At 35.1% G+C, this 22594-nt stretch overlaps 1 protein-coding gene across 1 annotated transcript in view; it reads left to right on the top strand.

Annotated features, from left to right (window-relative positions):
- The first annotated feature begins 8768 nt into the window (after positions 1-8768).
- Positions 8769-22594, top strand: part of Vmn2r107 (vomeronasal 2, receptor 107) — a 30348-nt gene continuing 16522 nt past the window's right edge. Inside the window, exons 1-4 of the mRNA NM_001104569.1 lie at positions 8769-8989; positions 18975-19269; positions 19602-20393; positions 21083-21295. Of these exons, the coding sequence (NP_001098039.1) occupies positions 8769-8989; positions 18975-19269; positions 19602-20393; positions 21083-21295 (1521 nt within the window). The remainder of the gene's footprint in view (positions 8990-18974; positions 19270-19601; positions 20394-21082; positions 21296-22594) is intronic.

Consider the following 22594-nt stretch of genomic DNA (forward strand, 5'->3'; position numbering starts at 1 on the left):
TACTGACTACTTGGTTGAGTAGCTTAAATTCCACTTTGATTGTGAATCTTTTTTTTCTCTCATTAACTATATTATTATTTAAATTTAAAAAAATGTTCTGCCTTGTCAAATAGCTACATCTTGGAGTTCGGTAGGAAATTGAATACATGTACAATAATTTCAAAAGGAGGCACATTTGCTCCTTTAATTCACTTCACATGGAATTCAAATGGCACTCACATATATCAGTTTTGAGTTCTTACAAATGTAAGTAAAAAGAGAAAGCTTGTACTTATGTTCTCTCCAAAATTTCTTCACATGATCTGAAAATTTAACTTATCATGCAATATTTGAACAGTAAATATGAAAGCACACAATATATTGAATTTCAGGCTATAAAATAAATAAAAATATGGAATAAATAAAAGTTCCTCCATTGCATGGAGACAGATAAAATCTACCAGCCTTGGATACCTTTCAAAAGGATAACAGAAAATGGTATGATAAAATATTTTGAAAGTAATTAGATATCATAAAAATATAGTGTTCAAAGAGAAGTTTAAGATATTAAAATAACAAAGAAAGAAATAGAGACTTTATAGATTTAATGGAAATGATGCCACAACACACCAAAAGTTATGGGACACAATGAATCAGTCCTAAGAAGAAAACACATAGCTCTGAATGCCTCCAAAAAGTAAGGGGAGAGAGCATATACTAGGAGCTTGACAGCACACCTGAAATCTCTAGAACAAAAAGAAGCAAATTCACCCAAGAGGAGTTAACTGTAGGAAATAATCAAACTCAAAGCTGAAATCAACCAAGTGGAAACAAAAAGAAGGAGACAAACAAGGAGCTGGTTCCTTGAAAAAAATCAACAAAATAGATAAACCCTTCTTTCCTTATTACTAACTAGATGGCACAGGGACAGGATCCTAATTGACAAAATCAAAAATGAAAAGGAGACATAACAACAGGAACCACAGAAATCCAAAAAGTCATCAGATCATCATACTACAAAAGCCTATATTCAACAAAATTGGAAAACCTGGATGAAATGCACAATTTACTAGAAAGATATCAGGTACCAAAGTTAATTCAGGATCAGATTAAGAATCAAAACAGTCCCATATCCCCTAAAGAAATAGAAGCAGTCATTAATAGTCTTCCAACTCAAAAAAGCTCAAGAGCAGATGGGTTTAATGAAGAGTACTATCAGACATTCAAGAAGACATAATACGAATACTACTCAAACTATTCCACAAAATATAAAAAAAAAGGTACTCTACCCAAATCGTTCTATTAGGCCACAATTACTCTGATACCTAAACCACACAATGACCAACAAAGAAAGAGAACTTCAGACCAATTTCTCTTATGAATATTGATGGAAAAATACTCTATTAAATTCTTGCAAACCAAATCCAAGAACACATCAAAACAATCATCCATCATGATCAAGTAGGCTTCATCCCAGGGATGCAAGGATACTTCAACATACAACAGTTCATCAATGTAATGCCCTATATACACAAACTCAAAGAAAAAACAGATGATCATCTCATTAGATGCTGAGAAAGCATTAGACAAAATTGAGCAACCATTCATGATAAAAGCCTTGGAAAGATCAGGATTCAAGGCTGATACCTAAAAATATTAAAAGCAATATACAGCAAACTAGTAGCCAACATCAAACTAAATGGAAAAAAAACTTGTTGTATGTTGAAGTAGACAAGCCTGTCCACTCTCACCTTACCTATTCAATACAGTATTTTAAGTCCTAGCCAGAGCAATTAGACAACAAAACGAGATCAAAGGGATACAAATTAGAAAGGGAGAAGTCAAAATATCATTATTTGCAGATTATACAATAGTATAGATAAATTCCACCAGAGAACTCCTAAACTGGATAAACAACTTCAGTGAAGGAGTTGGTTATAAATTTAACTCAAACAAGTCAGTGGCCTTTCTGTAAACAAATGATAAAAAGGCTGGAAAAAAAGGGAAACAACATCCTTTAAAATAGTCACAAATAATATACAATTTGTTGGTGTGACTCTAACTAAGCAAGTGAAATATCTACATGATATGAACTTCAAGTCTCTGAAGAAGGAAATCAAAGAGGATATCAGAAGATGGAAAGATCTCCCATGTTCATGGACTGGAAGGATTAATATAGGAAAAATGGCGATCTTCCTGAAAGCAATGTACATATTCAAAGCAATCACCATGAAAATTCCAACTCAATTCTTCAGAGTTAGAAAAGGCCATTTGCAAATTAATCTGGAATAACAAAAAACCTGGGATAGCAAAAACTATTTTGAACAATAAAAGAAACTCAGGTGAAATAACCATCCCTGACCTCAAGCTGTATACCTCAGAGCAATTGTGAAAAAAACTTCATGGTACTGGTACAGTTACAGACATGTAAATCAATGAAATAGAATTGAAGAGCCAGAAGTGAACCCACACAGCTATGGTCACTTGATATTTGACAAAGGAGCTAAAACTATCCAGTAGAAAAAAGACAGCATTTTCAATAAATAGTGCTGGCTCAAATGGTGGTTATCATGTAAAATAATGCAAATTCATCCATTCTTATCTCCTTGTAAAAAGCTCAAGTCTAAGTGGATTAAGGGCCTCCACATAAAACCAGAGACACTGAAGCTTATAGAGGAGAAAGTGGGGAAGAGCCTTGAATATCTGGGCAGAAGGGGAAAATTCCTGAACAGAACACCAATGGCTTGTGTTATAAGATCAAGAACTGAAAAATGGGACCTCATAAAATTGGAAAACTTCTGTAAGTCAAAGGATACTGTCAATAGAATAAAACGGCAACCAAGAGATTGCAGAAATATCTTTACCAATCCTAAATCTGACAGAGGGCTAATATCCAATAGATACAAAGAACTCAAGAAGTTACACTCCAGAGAATCAAATAACACTATTTAAAAATGGGACACTATGCCCCTCCTTAGAATTGGGAACAAAACACCCATGGAAGGAGTTACAGAGACAAAGTTTGGAGCTGAGACGAAAGGATGGACCATGTAGAGACTGCCATATCCAGGGATCCACCCCATAATCAGCTTCCAAACGCTGACACCATTGCATACACTAGCAAGATTTTATCGAAAGGACCCAGATGTAGCTGTCTCTTGTGAGACTATGCCGGGGCCTAGCAAACACAGAAGTGAATGCTCACAGTCAGCTATTGGATGGATCACAGGGCTCCCAATGGAGGAGCTAGAGAAAGTACCCAAGGAGCTAAAGGGATCTTCAACCCTATAGGTGGAACAACATTATGAACTAACCAGTACCCCGGAGCTCTTGACTCTAGCTGCATATGTATCAAAAGATGGCCTAGTCGGCCATCACGGGAAAGAGAGGCCCATTGGACACGCAAACTGTATATGCCCCAGTACAGGGGAACGCCAGGGCCAAAAAAAAAATGGGAAGGAATGGGTAGGGAAGTCGGGGGGGAGTGTATGGGGGACTTTTGGGATAGCATTGGAAATGTAATTGAGGAAAATATGTAATAAAAATAAATAAAGAAAAATTAAATAAAGAAAAAAAAGAAAAAAAATGGGATACAGAGCTAAACGAAGAATTCTTAACTGAGCAATATCAAATGGCTAATAAGTAAGTAAAAAAAGTTCAACAACCTTAGTCATCAGGAAATGCAAATCAAAACAACCCTAAGAATCTACCTCATACCAGTCAAAATGGCTATCAAAAACTAAGTTGATAGCAGATGCTGGTGTGGATGTGGAGTAAGAGGATCAATTCTCCATTGCTAGTGTGATTGCAAGCTTATACAACCACTGTGGAAATCAGTTTGGCGTTTCTTTAAATAATTGGGCATAGAAATAATGGTGGATCCAGCAATACCACTCCTGGGCATATACCCATAAGATGCTCCAACATGTGATAAAGACAAATGCTCCACTATATTCATATCAGCCTTATTTAAAATAACCAGAACTGGAAAGAACACAGATATTCATCACCAGAGGAATGGATACAGAAAATATGGTACGTTAACACAATGGTACTACACAGCAATAAAAAACAATGAATTTGTGAAATTCTTAGACAAATGGATGGATCTGGAGGATATCATCCTGAGTGAGGCAATGCAATCATAAAAGAACACACCTTATATGTACTCACTGATAAATGGATAATAGCCCAGCAGCTTGGAATACCCAAGATACAATTTGCAAAACACATGAAACTCAAGAAGAAGGAAGATCAAAGTGTTGATACTTCAATCCTTCTTAGAAGGGGGAACAAAATTCTCATGGAAGAAGTTATAGAAACAAAGTTCAGAGCAGAGACTGAAGGAATGACCATAGAGAGACTGCCCCAACTTAAGAGCCATTCCACATACAATCACCAAACCCAGACACTATTGTGGATGCGAACAAGTGCTTGCTGACAAGAGGCTGATATAACTTTTCCTGAGAGGCTCTGGCAGTGCTTGGCAAATAGAGAATTGGGCAAAGCCATCCATTTGACAGAGCACAGGGTCCCCAATGAAAGAGCTAGAGATAGCACCAAAGGAGTTGAAGGGGTTTACAGCCCCATAAGAGGAACGACAATATGATATAACCAGTATCCCCGTAGCTCTCTAGGACTAAACGACCAACCCCCCACCTCCCCAACCCCCCCCCCAAAAAAAAACACATGGTAGGACTCATCACTCTAGCTGCATATATAGCAGAGTATGGCCTAGTTGGTCATCAATGGGAGGAGAGGTCCTTGTTCCTGTGAATGTTCTATGCCCTAGTGTAGGGGAATGCAAGGTCCAGAAAGCAGGTTTGGATGGGTTGGTGAGCAGGGAGAGAAGGTGAGGTAGAGGGGGTTTTCAGGGGAAAACCAGGAAAGGGAATAACATTTGAAGTGTAATTAAATAAAATATATAAAAAAATAGAATTAACTAAGGCCTGAATGAGAAAATATTGTTAAAAAAAGATACTAATAATATATAGATTTAGTATCTCCTTTAAATGGGATTTTAAATATAACAAACATTTGACTTCGAGGCTGAGCAGGTTCCCTGGACAGATCTTGGGCATTGGTTCCATAATGAGTCCCACAACACCCAGAAGAATCTCAACTTCCATGTGCTCTAACATGGCAAGATAAAAGGACTTCAGGATCCATAAGGAAGCTTGACTCCCTGGAGCTCTAACACACACAGGATAGCAGGATCCCAGGATTCCAGAATGATAGGAACACAGAAGCAGCTGGACTCTGAGGAATTCCCCCATAACCAGGACCAAAGGAGGGACAGGCAGAGAGAGCAAGGGCAGGTATCAGTAGAGATAAAAGGTAGCAAAAAACAAGTGCAAGAGCATAAGCAACAGAAATCAAAGTTTGTTGGCATCATCATAACCCGGTTTTCCCACCATAGCAAGACCTGGACATCCTATCATACCAGAAAAGCAAGATTCTGATTTAAAATCACTTCTCATGTTGATGATAGAGGACTTTAAGTAGGACATAAATGACTCCTTTAAAGAAATACAGGAGAACACAGGTAAACAGGTAGAAATCCTTAAACAGGAAACACAAAATCCCTGAAGAAAGCACGACCAAAAAGGTAAAGGAATTGAACAAAACCAAACAGCATCTAAAAATGGAAATGGAAACAATAAAGAAAACACAAAGGGAGACAACCCTGGAGGTAGAAAACCTAGGAAAGAGATCAGGAATCATATACACAAGCATCCCCAACAGAAAACAATAGATAGAAGAGAGAGCCTCAGTTGCAGAAGATTCCATAGAAAACACTGACACATCAGCCAAAGAAAATGCAAAATACAAAACAGCTCCTAATCCATAACACCCAGTAAATCCAGGACACAATAAGAAGATCAAACATAAAGATAATAAATATAGAAGAGAGTGAAGATCCCCAACTTAAAGAGCCAGTAAATATCTTCAACAAAATCATAGAAGAAAACTTTCCTAACCTAAAGAAAATGGTGCCCAGGAACATACAACAAGCCTACAGAACTCCAAATAGACTGGACCAAAAAAGAAATTCCTCCCATCACATAATAACCAAAACAGCAAAGGCACAAAACAAAGAAAGGATATTAAAAGCTGTAAGGGGAAAATGTCAAGTAGCATATAAAGGCAGACCTATCAGAATTACACCAGACTTCTCACCAGACATTATGAAATCTAGAAGATTCTGGGCAGATTTCATGCAGAACCTACGAGTACACAAATGACAGCCCAGGCTACTCTATCCAGAAAAAGTCTCAATTACCATAGATGGAGACACCAAGATATTACACGACAAAAACAAATTTACATAATATCTTTCTATAAATCCAGCCCAACATCATGGAGAGACTATTCTAGACAGCAACTTGTAAAAAAAAAATGCCTGACATGACAGACTAATGTGCTCTAAACTTAACTTCATGTGAACCATTTGACTGTGGCATAGCAACTATAATGAGTAGAATAAGAGATTTTAAAGGTATGGCAAACTATTTTGGCATACTATAAATGCTATACAGGATCTGGGAACAATGTTAAAATTACAATTATATGGACTTGAGATTGAGGACTTAGTAAATATCAAGGCAGATATAATGAAAATTTGAACACACTTTTGGAATTCAACATGGCCACCTCAAAATTATCTATACTTTTCCTGGGGATTGGGATATTGTCTGAGATGGGAATGCCAGGGCCAAAAAGGGGGAGTGGGTGGGTAGGGGAGTGGGGGGGGTATGGGGACTTTTGGTATAGCATTGGAAATGTAAATGAGCTAAATACCTAATAAAAAATGGAAAAAAAAACCAAAGGCTAAAATGAGTAATTTTTATCTCTGTGAAGAGGAAGTCCTGTCCCTTCCTTTAAGATAGGAGAGGTACCTATTGCCCTGTGAAGGTTAGTACTGGCTACTAGGATTTATCCATGATTTCCTGGAAGACAGATTAGTCAAATTAGAATTACACCTTTCCCTTTAACTCACAGAGTGATTATTTATGTTTCTTCATTGTGCTTATTCTCATGGTCAATTAAGTGGTCTGTATCATCATGGACTGTTTCTGATTAAATGTTTGTTTTCATGATAAGAGAGTTTTAATTAAAAACCCTTATTTTAAATTTCTACACTTATAAAAGCTACTCTTATAAACATTAGTAGTAACTAAGAAACCAAGTTGAAAATCAGTAACTTTATAAATGATCAATCTTTTAGTCCATTCAGAACTATTATTGTAGTTATGCACATAATATATGCACTTACTTACATGAATAAGCCTAACTTGTCTGCTGTATGGGTTTTCCAGCTTAAACTTAGGCCAATTAATAAGAAACAAGCAAAATTTTTCCATTTAGATAGACTTTAAATAGATACACACTTCAGAGTTCTTCAGAATGGGACATTTAAGACATTTTAATTTAAAAAAAAAAACTTTTTGTGATACAAAGATTCATCAAGGTAAGGCAGCAATATGTATCTCCTCAAGAGTAGACGATGGGCAAATATTAGTCTTCACTTTGAGTTTGCTACAAAATTGTCAAAACTGGCTACTAGGATGTAAAGTACCCTTTACCTTGACTGATGACAGTACAAAGCCCAAAATGTTGACAGGCAAAATACTGGATAACCAGAAGTCTCCTAGGCAAGGTAGCACATTCTTCCAAACTTTCTTTTTCAATGTAAGGTTATTCAGAACTTCTGGACCTGGCTGCCAAAGAGGGATGTCCCCACTGCTATAGATAAACTTTGGGTGACTGTCCAAGTAGCCAGTAAATCTCTCTCATTCTTTTTAACACATAAGCTTCCTGGTCTTCACATTTTGCTTACAGGTAAGATTTATCCCTCTCAGATCTTTGATGGGTTTGAAACCTAGATTAATGATAGACTTCATAAGTCTAATTCTAAATATTAATCAGCAAAGTTCAGATAATATAATCATAGTCACAAGCCCCAAATCTAAACTTTGCATTTGCTTTCCTTCTAGTGAAAAACTGTAAATCCACTTTTTGTTGTTCTCTTAAGCAAAATCCCTCTAGAGAATGTTGGATGCAACAAGGTAGGATAGAGTGTAGAAATACTTTGTCAAAAGTGGTTAAATACAAATGAAGTGGAAATTTTAACAGTAATTGTTTTTCTCACAGTTCTCATAAGATTTCTTATTTTATATAGTTTACAGGTATTACAGATAAAGCCCCTTTCTTGGACAAAAGCAGGAAATGTTGGGATAAGCTACACCCATGCATATTGTGTAAACTGATTGGAAGGGTTTTTTCCATAATTCACACATGTTAGTTGCCACCTAAATCTCTGTAATATATTAATTTGGTGTGGTTATACTTGCTACACTTTCTTTTTAATCTTTTCCTTTTTCACTTAGTTGGCCTAATCTTATGCAAACTGTGGGGATCAGCCGAAATTGTTTTTCCTATTAAAAGTTTCTTGATTCATATGGTTAGCCAATTCATCCCAAGAGAAGATAAACCCTAAGCTAGTGTTATTTGTAGTCTTTGCTGAAGTCATAGTGCCTTAGGATAGAGAAGAATATGAGCAAACGTATTTCAGAAATTGTTTTTCACTTCATTAAGGTCCTCAGCAGCAGAGTTCAAGGGAAAGGATAGTTTAAAAATTCCCAATGGCATTTCTGAACCCTTGGAATATTTGTGTCAAACTGAGTGATCAACAAATGCAAAACACACATAGTCACAAAAACATGAACTAAGCATATTTTTACTGGATACTGTATATTCTGCATTGAAGAGACCAATGTGCTAATAGGATGTTCTCCTGGATTTTTATCTTCTTGCTCTTGCAAATTCCCAAATTTGTCTCTTCTGATTTAAAGTTTAATGTCAATAGATGTTATTTCGAAATCACTGAAGAGTTTCACCATGAAGGAGATGTTATGATTGGTGCCTTTTTCCCTGTTCATACTTTCTACACTGAAAAGAAAAGGCCTCATTCAACTATACCATACCAATATTTGGACGGTTATATACAGTGAGTACAATTTTTTTTCGAGTTCAGAATTCTTATGACGTAATGGGTGTAGCCATTAAGATTTACTGATTTTTTTTTTTTTGACAAATTCACTCTTAGAGTTTCTAAAATGTTTTCATCAATTTATTTTCCTTTTGGATTATATTCCACACTCAGGAGGAAATGAAATGGTAACTTTGACTGTATTCATTTTAGTATTCACTAAAATGATTGATAACTATAAACTCTTATTTGCCATTTTTGTTATGCCACAATGTCTGGACAGTTTTCACTGTTATGATTTCAAGGGAGGAAGATTTAGTCTAAGCCTGAAATTTTCCATAGCATTTTGAAAGTCCTGATTGTGCCTGCAATAATACACGATGTTACTGAGTGCAATAATTTCTGAGTGTTTGTTGTGAAGCTTGAGTGAAGAGGCCATGTGTGTTACATGCAGCTGATTCCAGATTTAAGAATGTCACAATTAGAAGTTGTGAATACTTTTATTCTCCTTAAATATTTCATCTATCTCATGTTTTACTATAAAACACGTTTTTTCAATAAGTGTTTTTTCATAATTTCATTTTGTTCCTCAGAATGCTTTCAAGGTGTTACATGTTTACTACCTTGGTTTACAATATTTATTCTTGTTTTCTTGTTTGTTTATATGTGTCTACCAAGACATAGTGACTATGAGAGCTTCATCTTGGTGCTGTTTCTTAGCTTTCATTAAATAATCCAGGTTAATGAATAGTGTCAGACAGGTGATGTTGAGTTGGACAGAAATATTCATGTATGTTTCTAAGTAAAGTAAATAAGATGTTTTTACCCCAACCAGACCTTCATTTCCTAAGAATAACTTCTTATATCTATATGGGTATAGGCAGTAAGACATGGAAATAAACAATATCACTTGGAAATCCCTGTGAATCCATAAAGAAATGTGTTGGAAATCAACAAGTGGAAAATGACCAAAAGATATAGATGAAAAAATTTTAGAATCTCTAAAAGTGAATTTATCAAAATAATATGTTAAAAAAAAAACAAAGTCGGTGTGACAGTGAATTATCCTCTATGAGACAATACTCTGTACTTGGTAAAATAATTTGAAGTATTAAGGCATTAAATCAAAGAAAATGGAGGAGAAAACTGTTTATATATAAATTAAAACTTAATAGTTTATTTCTTTGTCTAGATTTATTGTGAAATTTTAAACATATCAAACATGACTATATAAAATTGGTTCTTTGGATAAATTATTTCATGGTATTTCTAATTCTATAGGGAATTATATTTTGATTCAAAAGAAATCATAATATTCTCTCATATGCATAGTAGATAGGACAAATTTGGTTATTTAGTGAGGACTCTTCTATTTCATTCAAATTAATGTTCCTTCTAAGTCTACTTTCCTGGTGCCTTTTCCTCTCAGCAGATCATGTGACAGTGTGTATAGGTATGTGTTTCTCTTTATTTTGTGTAGCAGCAAGCCCTTCACTGAAAAGACTGTACTTCCTGATATGTATGAAATTAGTCTGTCTTAATCATTATAATAAGATTGATTCCTGTGAAAAACATTGAACTTGCTCAAAAACTCAGAAAAACATAAGCTAAATTAATGACAAAATTCAGTAGCTTTTATTATAATATATTAATCATATTTGTTGTTCCTTATGGGTATGGAATAATTTTAACAGAAAAGTAGCTTGTTTTAAGGTCATATTTATGGTACAGTCTTTTCAAACGTGCAGTCACATCCATTATTTGCATGTATGTTCATATTTTTGATATAGCCCACATTTGCAGGTGAAGGTAAAACTGTTCAAATAAATTTTCTCAACCTGCAATGTTTGTGCTAAAATCAAGATCAGGTCCCCAGGTCCAGCACTAGGTTCCTGAAATGTATAAGACATATTATTGGCCAAAATGTTCAATCCTTTTGCTGACTTATCTTGACTATTTCAAAGTCAAACGGAGAATATTCTCTAGGGGTTTATGAGAGTGAAATATATTCCTTCACATCAAGTAAAATATGGATTTGAATATATATGTCAAAATTAATTTCATCAAATATATTCATTTTTCCTGTTTATATCTGGATAAAATTGATGTATCACAAGAATTCAATTCTAGGCAATTTTGTTTTTAGTAGACTTTATTATTTTACTGGAGCTATGCACCATTGTGAGCAATTTTACATATTAAAAGAAAAGCCAATTTTCTAGAACATTTCTCATTTAGATAATGCCATTCTAGATTAATTTTTCTTCTTTTATTAGATGTTTTCTTTATTTACATTTCAAATATTATCCCCTTTCCTTGCTTCCCCTCTGAAAAGCCTCCTTTTCCCTCCCCGTACCCCTCACCCCTCACCTTTTTACCATGTTTTTCCTCATGTATATTAGCAATGAGTATGGCTCCACTCCTATTGGCTTTATATTTGATCTCACTCTCTCTTTGAATTTCAGCAATGCAGATTTTCATTACAAAACATTGATAGTACCTTGAAGGCAAACAAAATTATTTCATGGCTTTATTATTATTTGTATTAAGTACAAAATTCTTCCTTGGTGTCTACACTGCTGTAACCAATGGCCTTTATTCATCCACTTGCACTTTTCATTTGCAACGAGGTCTTGTTTTGTAAGCTTTCTTTATCTCTGTGTGTATGCTAAGGAAGACATAATCTGCAGAGGTATATTTAATCAAAATTAATAATACAAACAAAAACAGCTCATATCATATACTGTAGGCTTTTTGGCATGAGCTTGTTTGGCAAGTTCTCACTGTGGTAAGGACTGGTGCCCCTTTTTTGTCAGCACTGTAAGGATGACTTTACCATTCATGTTATAGAGGCAGACCTGTGCATCCAAGTAAAATATTCACATTTATATCTATTAAGACAGGTGCAGAATGATTTTATGTACTGTAAACTTTCCTGTGTAAGAATATTACACCTTGAGTACACTATTTCACATCATTCCTTAGATATATACAAGTGTGTGTGTGTGTGTGTGTGTGTGTGTGTGTGTGTGTGTGTACATGGGCATGCTTGTGTGTGTGTGTGAGTGTGTGCATGTGCCTGTAAATGTGCATGTGTGTGTTTGTGTGTGTGTGTGTATGTGTATGTGTGTGTGTGTGCATGTTTTGTAATTTTAAATCCTCCTGGGCAATTAATGTAGGATGAGTTCATGAAATTAAAATGAGAATGGAAGCACATAAGAACTTGCATAGAGAATGGAAAAGGGAAATGATGCAATCAATTTATAATTTCCAGAAAATAAATAGTAAAATTTGTTTTCATTTTCAAAATGTATTTATTATAAAGCATGTGCTTTAAAAATTAGGTGTCCAAAAGAGAGTGATAAATTCTGTTTTATTGAAGTTGCCTCTGACCATTGTTCTGAGACTATAGATTTTGAATTCTTCTGCTCTATTAGTAGTGACTATTACTTAATTCCTCATATGTATGGAATTCTCAACATTTTTTCAAGTGCTTCTCAGCCATTTAGTATTCCTCAGGTGAAAATTCTTTGTTTAGCTCTGAGTCCCATTTTTTAATGGGGTTATTTGATTTTCTGGAGTCCACCTTCTTGAGTTCTTTATATATATTGGATATTAGTCCCCTATCTGATTAAGAATAGGTAAAGATCCTTTCCCAATCTGTTAGTAGCCTTTTTGTCTTATTGATGGTGTCTTTTGCCTTGCATAAGCTTTGCAATTTTATAAAATCCCATTTGTCAATTCTTAATCTACAGCACAAGCCATTGCTCTTCTATTCAGGAATTTTTCCCCTATACCCATATTTTCAAGGCTTTTCCCTACTTTCTCCTCTATAAGTTTCAGTGTCCCTGGTTTTATGTGGAGTTCCTTAATCCACTTAGATTTGACCTTAGTACAAGGAGATAGGAATGGATCAATTTGCATTCTTCTACAAGATAACCTCCAGTTGTGCCATCACCATTTGTTGAAAATGCTGTCTTTTTTTTCGCTGGAGGGTTTTTTGCTCTCTTGTCAAAGATCAAGTGACCATAGGTGTGTGGGTTCATTTCTGGGTCTGCAATTCTATTCCATTGGACTGTAGTCTGTCCCTATACCAGTTCCATGCAGTTTTTATAACAATTGCTCTATAGTACAGCTTTAGGTCAGGCATGGTGATTCCATCAGAGGTTCTTTTATCCTTGAGAAGAGTTTTTGCTATCCTAGTTTTTTTGTTATTCCAGATGAATTGGCAGATTGCCCTTTCTAATTTGTTGAAGAATTGAGTTGGAATTTTGATGGGGATTGCATTGAATCTGTAGACTGCTTTTGGCAAGATAGCCATTTTTACTATATTGATCCTGCCAATCCATGAGCATGGGAGATATTTCCATCTTCTGAGATCTTCTTTAATTTCTTTCTTCAGAGTCTTGAAGTTCTTATCATATAGATATTTCACTTCCTTACTTAGAGTTATGCCAACGATTTTATATTGTTTGTGACTATTGGGAAGGGTGTTGTTTCCCTAATTTCTTTTTCAGCCTGTTTATCCTTTGTGTAGAGAAAGGCCATTGTCTTGTTTGAGTTAATTATTTATCCAGCTACTTCACTGAAGCTGTTTAGGATGTTTAAGAGTTCTCTGGTGGAATTTTTAGGGACACTTATATATACTATCATATCATCTGCAAAAAGTGATATTTTGACTTCTTCCTTTCTAATTTATATCCCCTTGATCTCCTTTTGGTGTGGAATTGCTCTGTCTAGGACTTCAAGTACAATGTTGAGTAGGTAGGAATAAATTGGGCAGCCTTGTGAAGTCCCTGATTTAAGTGGGATTGCTTCCAGCTTCTCACCAATTTACTTTGATGTTGGCTTTATCAAGTTTAGGTATGTACCTTGAATTCCTTGTCTTTCCAAGACTTTTATCATGAATGGGTGTTGGATTTTGTCAAATGCTTTCTCCTCATCTAACAAGATGATCATGTGGTTTTTGTCTTTCAGTTTGTTTTTATACTGGACTACATTGATGGATTTCCATATATTAAAGCATCCCCAAATCCCTGGGGTGAAACCTATTTGGTCAGGATGGATGATTGTTTTGATGTGTTCTTGGATTCTGTTAGCGAGAAATTTTATTGAGGATTTTTGCATCGATATTCATAAGGGAAATTGGTCTGAAGTTCTATATCATTTTTGGGTCTTTTTGTGGATTAGGTATCAGAGTAATTGTGGCTTCATAGAATGAGTTGGGTAGAGTACCTTCTGCTTCTATTTTGTGGAACAGTTTGTGAAGAACTGGGATTAGATCTTCTTTGAAGGTCTGGTAGAACTCTGCACTAAACACATCTGGTCCTGGGCTTTTTTCGGTTGGGAGAATATTAATGACTGCTTCTATTTCTTTAGGGGATATAGGACTGTTTAGATCATTAACCTGATCTTGATTTAACTTTGGTACCTGGTATCTGTCTAGGAACTTGTCCATTTCATCAAGGTTCTCCAGTTTTGTAGAAGGATCTGTTGGTGTTTTGGATTTCATCAGGATCTGTTGTTATGTCTCCCTTTCATTTCTGATTTTGTTAATTAGGATGCTTTCCCTGTGCCGTCTAGTGAGTCTGGTTAAGGGTTTATCTATCTTGTTGATTTTCTCAAAGAACCAGCTCCTCCTTTGGTTGATTCTTTGAATATTTCTTCTTGTTTCCACTTGGTTGATTTCACCCCTGAGTTTGATTATTTCCTGCTGTCTACTCCTCTTGGGTGAATTTGCTTCCTTTTGTTCTAGAGCTTTTAGGTGTGTTGTCAAGCAGCTAATGTAGCTCGCTCTAGTTTCTTTTTGGACTCACTCAGAGCTATGAGTTTCCCTCTTAGAAATGCTTTCATTGTGTCCCATAAGTTTGGGTATGTTGTGGCTTCATTTGCATTAAACTTCAAAAAGTCCTTAATTTCTTTCTTTTTTCCTTCCTTAACCAAGGTATCATTGAGAAGAGTGTTGTTCAGTTTCCACGTGAATGTTGGCTTTCTATTATTTATTTTGTTATTGAAGATCAGCCTTATTCCATGGTGATATGATAGGATGCATGGGACAATTTCAATATTTTTGTATCTGTTGAGGCTTGTTTTGTGACCAATAATGTGTTCAATTTTGGAGAAGGTACAATGAGGTGCTGAGAAGAAGGTACATCCTTTTGTTTTAGTATAAATTGTTCTGTAGATATCTGTTAGATCCATGTGTTTCATAACTTCTGTTAGCTTCACTGTGTTCTTGTTTAGTTTCTGTTTCCATGATCTGTCCATGGGTGTAAGTGGTGTGTTGAAGTCTCCTACTATTATTGTGTGAGGTGCAATGTGTGCTTTGAGCTTTACTAAAGTTTCTTTAATGAATATGGCTGCCCTTGTATTTGGAGCATAGATATTCAGAATTGAGAGTTCCTCTTGGAGGATTTTACCTTTGATGAGAACGAAGTGCCCCTCCTTGTCTTTTTTGATGACTTTGGGTTGGAAGTCAATCTTATCAGATATTAGGATGGCTACTCCAGCTTGTTTCTTCAGACCATTTGCTTGGATAATCGTTTTCCAGCCTTTCATTCTGAGGTAATGTCTGTCTTTTCCCCTGAGATGTGTTTCCTCTAAGCAACAAAATATTGGGTCCTATTTGTGTAGCCAGTGTGTTAGTCTATGTCTTTTTACTGGGGAGCTGAGTCCATTGATATTAAGAGATATCAAGGAAAAGCAATTGTTGCTTCCTATTATTTTTATTGTTAGAGTTGGCATTCTGTTCTTGTGGCTACTGTCTTTTATGTTTGTTGAAGGATTACTTTCTTGCTTTTTCTAGGACGTGGTTTCTGTCCTGTATTTTTTTTTTTCTGTTATAATCCTTTGAAGGGCTGGCTTCATGGAAAGTTAATGTTTAAATTTTGTTCTGTTGTGGAAAACTTTGGTTTCTCCATCTATGGTAATTGAAAGTTTGACTGGGTATAGTAGCCTGGGCTGACATTTGTGTTCTCTTAGTGTCTGTATAACATCTTTCCAGGCTCTTCTAGCTTTCATAGTCTCTGGTGAAAAATCTGGTGTAATTCTGATAGGCCTGCCTTTATATGTTACTTGACCTTTTTCCCTTACTGCTTTTAATATTCTATCTTTATTTAGTGCATTTGTTGTTCTGATTATTATGTGTCAGGAGGAAATTCTTTTCTGGTCCAGTCTATTGGGAGTTCTGTAGGCTTCTTGTATGTTCATGGGCATCTCTTTCTTTAGGTTTGGGAAGTTTTCTTCTATAATTTTGTTGAAGATACTTGCTGACCCTTTGAGTTGAAAATCTTCATTCTCATATACTCCTATTATCCGTAGGTTTGGTCTTCTCATTGTGTCCTGGATTTCCTGGATGTTTTGAGTTAGGATCTTTTTGCATTTTACATTTTCTTTGATTGTTGTGCCAATGTTCTCTATGGAATCTTCTGCACCTTGGATTCTCTCTTCCATCTCTTGTATTCTGTTGTATTCTGTTGCTGTTGCTATAGTTCCAGATTTCTTTCCTAGGTTTTCTATCTCCAGCGTTGCCTCGCTTTGGGTTTTCTTTATTGTGTCTACTTCCCTTTTTAGGTCTAGTATGGTTTTGTTCATTTCCATTCACCTGTTTGGATGTGTTTTCCTGTTTTTCTATAAGGACTTGTAACTCTTTGGCAGTGTTCTCTGGTGTTTCCTTAAGTGAGTTATTAAACACCTTCTTGATGTCTTCTACCATCATCATGAGATATGCCTTTAAATCTGGGTCTAGGTTTTTGGGTGTATTGGGGTGCCCTGGACTGGCTGAGGTGGGAGTGCTGGGCCCTGATGATGGTGAGTGGTCTTGGTTTCTGTTAGTAAGATTTTTATGTCTGCCTTTCGCCATCTGGTGAACTCTGGAGTCAGTTGTTATAGTAGTCTCAGGTTAGAGCTTGTTCCTTTTGTGATTTTGTTATTCTCTACTAGCAGACCTGGGAGACTAGCTCTCTCCTGAGTTTCAGTTGTCAGAGCACTCTCTGCAGGCATGCTCTCCTCTTTCAGGGAAGGTGCACAGATATCTGGCATTCAGACTTGCCTCCTGGCAGAAGATGAAGGTCCAAAACAGGACCTGTCCCAGAAGTTGTTACTTTCTGTAGTCCACACTCTCACTTGTGCAGACTAGTATAGGTGGAGTCCAGGAACCAAGATGTCTCCCGCAGATGCTCAGGCAAAGCCCTCCAGGGCCGCCTTGCTGGTGTTTTGATTCACTTGAAAATTCACACATCATTACGTGCTATTATTTTTAAGGTGATATCATAAATATAACTTCCCACTTGCCTTGAGAATCCATTGTGTCCATGAGGATATCATTAACCTCTGGTTCTTATTTTCTTTCCACTGTGTTTTACCTAAATTTTAAAGCAATATTTTAGAAGAAAAATATTTAAAATGAAACCTTAATGAATGATTTTTTTCTGTGATGAACTTACTTTAACAGAGAAATTACATGATACTTTCTTTCAGTGTGAATGTAGACCTTTCTGTGCAAAATATGTCTTTTACAAAGTTATTATTTAACATATAAAGAGATGTTTCAAAGAGTAGAACACGTGAAGTGTGAGGATCTGAGTTAATACCTCCACAAAGAGTATGAGCACATACCTGTAATCATGTGATCATATGGAGGGTAGGAGAAAAAAAAAGTAAAACAAAAGAACCTCTACAAGTTTTCTCTGTAGATATCCCGGCATATATTATAATAAATAAAGAAATTTATCAGGTAGATATGTCAGTACAAAATTTTATTTCCAGTAGTTTACAGAAAGAGATGGGTGGGAATTTCTGAATTTAAGACCAGCCTGATATAGACAAGAAATTAAGGTCAAGTCATAGACTCTGTGTTATGGAGTAAATCAAGCAAGCAACTGAAAATTAAATGAATGAAATGCATAAATAAATACATAAATGTATAAACACATAAATAAAATAAACTATTTATGTCTTAGTTAGGGTTTTACTGCTGTGAACAGAAGCCATGACAAAGGCAAGTCTTATAAAAAACAACATTTAATTGGGGATGGCTTACAGGTTCAGAGGTTCAGTCCATTATCATCAAGGTGCAAGCATGGCAGTATCCAGGCAGGCATGGTACAGGCAGAGCTGAGAGTTCTACATCTTCATCCAAAGGCTGCTAGTGAAAGACTGACTTCCCAGGAAACTAGGGTGAGGGTCTTAAGTCCACACCCACAGTGATGCACCTATTCCAGCCAGATCACACCTATTCCAACAAGGCCTCATTTCCAAATGGTGCCACTCCCTGATCCAAGAATATACAAACCATGACAACTTATAAGTTAAAAAGATAGGAATCCACCTGGGGTTGTCTTGTTTTAAATTCCTACTTCCTGAACTCCATACATCTGTACATATTAAGTGACACATTGCATACAGTCATACACATAAATGACACATAATAATAAAAATATAAATGGCATGGTGCTGCATTCTTTTTAATCTCATGTATTCAGATATAGAAGCAGGATTTTCTATAGTTATTCTATGACACTAGTAATTCCATGCTGCCACACTCAAATAATAATGTCAAGAATAGATACAATGAATATGCAATGAAAATAACTTTGGAATGTTATTTAAATAAGATACTGTTTATAAAAAGAGATATGAGTAATAATAAAATAGTGGCTTTTCATAATTGAAGACTCCAGAAGGACAAAGATGTTGATTCCAACAGATCTGCTATTTGGGGAAAATGATTCCTGATTTGTAAACAGAATGTGTAAAGAATCAACCTATAAAATATAAATAATTTATATGCTTTAAGGATCTATAATTAATGAGTACTAATAATAAAAAAAAGTTTGCCTAATACTAACACACTTACATAATCTAGTTCACTGTTGATGGTGAAGAAATTAAAATACATGTTTTATAGAATAAAAGTGGAAGTATAAAACTTACTGTACTAAATATGTGGATGTGTGTGGTATATATGATCATCCTTTTGTGTGTTTTTATGCCACTTACACAGGTATAACTTTAAGAACTACCAATATATTCTGGCTCTGCTATTTGCCATTGAGGAGATCAATGGGAATCCCAATCTTTTACCCAACATATCTCTTGGATTTGATTTCTACAATGTCAGATTCACTGAAAAGGAAACACTTATGAATACTGTTATTTGGCTCACAGCTCATGTGCAGAGAAAGGTTTTACCTAATTACAATTGTAAAAAGAGTAATTTCACTGCTGCAATCACAGGAACATCATGGATAACTTCTGCCCAAATTGGGACATTGCTTCAACTCTTTAAATTTCCACAGGTGAGAAAATTTGGATCATGGGTACTTAAAGTCAGTTCTCTTTTTCATATTATAGGTGTCTTTAAACTGAAGTAGTGATTGATAAGTTATCCAAACATCACAGCAATAAACAGACATATGGAGTTCAATCCAGATTTCTCCTGCTTATAAGAAAAAGGGATGGTGTAGTAAATGTAACAAAGTAAGTCCTTGAAACTTACAGGCTTAATTTTTTTTCTATAAAATGTACTAAATGGAATGTCCCTTTAAATTTATCTCCTGTTATCTATTTCTTCAGGAAAGAAATTTGGCTTGATGTTAATGTTCTTCCTATTCTTTTCAATTTGCTTCAGATTACTTTTGGACCTTATGATCCTTTCTTGAGTGACCGTGGTCAGTATCCTTCTCTCTACCAGATGGCTCCCAAGGACACATCTCTTTCACTTGCCATTGTTTCTTTGATGGTTCATTTTAGGTGGTCTTGGGTTGGTCTAATTCTCCCAGATGACCACAAAGGAAATAAAATACTATCAGATTTTAGAAAGGAGATGGAGAGAAAAAGAATCTGTACGGCTTTTGTAAAAATGATTCCTGCCACATGGACTTCATCTTTTGTCAAATTCTGGGAAAATATGGATGACACCAACATAATAATTATTTATGGTGACATTGATTCTCTAGAAGGTCTAATGCGAAATATTGGGCAAAGGTTATTGACATGGCATGTCTGGGTCATGAACATTGAACCCCATATTATTGAATATGATAATTATTTCATGTTAGATTCATTCCATGGAAGTTTAATTTTTAAGCACAATTATAGAGAGAATTTTGAGTTTACCAAATTTATTCGAACAGTTAATCCTAAAAAATACCCAGAAGACATTTATCTCCCTAAGATGTGGTATTTGTTCTTCATGTGCTCATTTTCTGATATTAATTGTCAAGTTTTGGACAGCTGTCAAACAAATGCTTCTTTGGATATGTTACCTAGTCAGATATTTGATGTGGTCATGAGTGAAGAGAGCACAAGTATTTACAATGCTGTGTACGCTGTGGCTCACAGCCTCCATGAGATGAGACTTCAGCAACTTCAAACACAACCGTGTGAAAATGAAGAAGGGATGGAGTTCTTTCCATGGCAGGTAAAAACCTTCGTATTCTATTTTATTAACAGCACTCTGACATATGAGAATTGCACCAACACCAACTTCGGTATTGTAATATTCATTTTATCTTGTCCACAATCACAGAAATTTTTGTTTCTAAGTTTACATAGAAGTCAGGGTAATTTCAAGTGTATGATGTTGTAAACTGGCATTCAACATACCAGGAGTAATTATGCTTAGTCACAATCAAGTTCATGTCATTTAGCTGTATAATCTTCTGATGGTAATAGTTGCAATTTAAAAAAAATCAATGCTTTATATATTTGTTAAAAGAGAAATTAAAACAGGGACATTTAAGTGAAACAATATCAATTGGCTTATATATACATGAAACTTTTAATTAATTTCTAGATATCAGCACCCTCATTTAAGACAAACGACCTATGAAGATATTCTAAAGGCAAATGAGTCAGGCTAGGTTTCAAAAAAGTTGATCTTTTCATAGGTCAGTTGTCATTGACTGATTACCTGAGCTTGGCTCATAGTTTTCACTTAAAGATCAATAACTCAGAAGCAGAATACTATACTGAACAGTCAGGTTTTTACTTTCTTATCATTATTAGAATCTTCATTGATTTTGTTGTTCATAGCAGAAACATTTCAAAACCCACGTTCTGTTTTGCCCCTTTGTCACAATGCAATATAAAATTATGTCTCTCTTTCAGCTTAATACTTTCCTGAAGGATATTGAGGTGAGAGTCAACAGTTTAGACTGGAGACAGAGAATAGATGCTGAATATGACATTCTTAACCTCTGGAATTTACCAAAGGGTCTTGGACTAAAAGTGAAAATAGGAAACTTTTATGCAAATGCTCCCCAGGGTCAACAATTGTCTTTATCTGAACAGATGATTCAATGGCCAGAAATATTTTCAGAGGTGGGTTATATATTTTCTAATTGCTTTGTGCTTATTTTACCAAGACAATTACGTTTTCTTGTATAATGATGCTTGACTCAAATTTCACTGCATTTTCAGTATCATTATGAAATACCATTAAGTAATACTAGAATGCTGGCTTTTCGTTTTCCTTGATTCATGTCAATAGTGTTCAATAAGTCCCCCATTGTTAACTCATATAAAGATTTGTTTTCCTCCATTTGTCACAAAGTAGAGATGGGACGCATGGTAAGAAGAAATTTTCCTCTCCAAATGACTCATGTGTTGGAGAAAAACTTCTCATTTGGTATTAATATCATGAAACAATATCAAAATTTATTTTTTATTGTATGGTCAAAAACCATGTTCAAAAATGACTTTTAGAAGAAAGATTATATTTTGCTTTATGTTTCCATAAATATCAGTCTATCAAGGATAGAAGCATAAAAACAAGTGGTCATACTGGAGACAGGCATTGGAAACAAAAAGAAAATGTTTCTATCCATACATATTATCAGTTAGTAAAATTAGAAACCTAGAATTGAGGAAACATTATGACATTTTAATTCTCAGCCACTGTGCCATCATCACAAATCTAAATCCTCAAAAGTTTCAGTAACTTCCCATATGATGCCACTAAAAAGGAGATAAGAACTCTAATACTTTAGCTTACATGGAATATTTTTCTTTCATAATAACTGCAATAATTCCATTAGCATCCTTTAACTGTCCTTTCATCCTCAATATGTCCTATCTCATTCAGTTCTTAATAGTAACTTGAAAAAGATACAGAAAGTTTGAAGGTGCAGGGCATTATATTTGAAAATGCATGATTTTGAAATGTAAGAGGATGCTGATGTTGTAAGATGCTTTGAATGCAGGAAGCAATGAATACTAAAGCTCTCTTCTATCTCCTCTACAACTGTGACATTTTACAGTGAATAGTGTTATTTAAAATTTATCTGACTCTTTTCACCTTAGCTAAATTTACTTATATATTTCTTCCTACAAATATATATTTATTTGTTTCCATGATAATTATAAATCCTCTTAAATTGACAATCAAGACTCACAATAGTGGTGCAAGTTAAGATGCTCTACACAGGTATCAGAAAGTATGAAGATAATGTTAGACTAGATGAACCTCATGGCCTTCTAAATCATATTCCTTATCACCAATGTTTTATAAACTTGTTCTTAACTCATTAAGATTTTTTCTTAACACTATGATAATTCTCAGAAGAAAATTCAAGCACATTTTTCTTCTCAAGGGCATAACTTTTTATTTCTTTCTTTATT

Source organism: Mus musculus, chromosome 17 (genome assembly GCF_000001635.26).
Source record: "Mus musculus strain C57BL/6J chromosome 17, GRCm38.p6 C57BL/6J".
Lineage (NCBI taxonomy): Eukaryota > Metazoa > Chordata > Mammalia > Rodentia > Muridae > Mus > Mus musculus.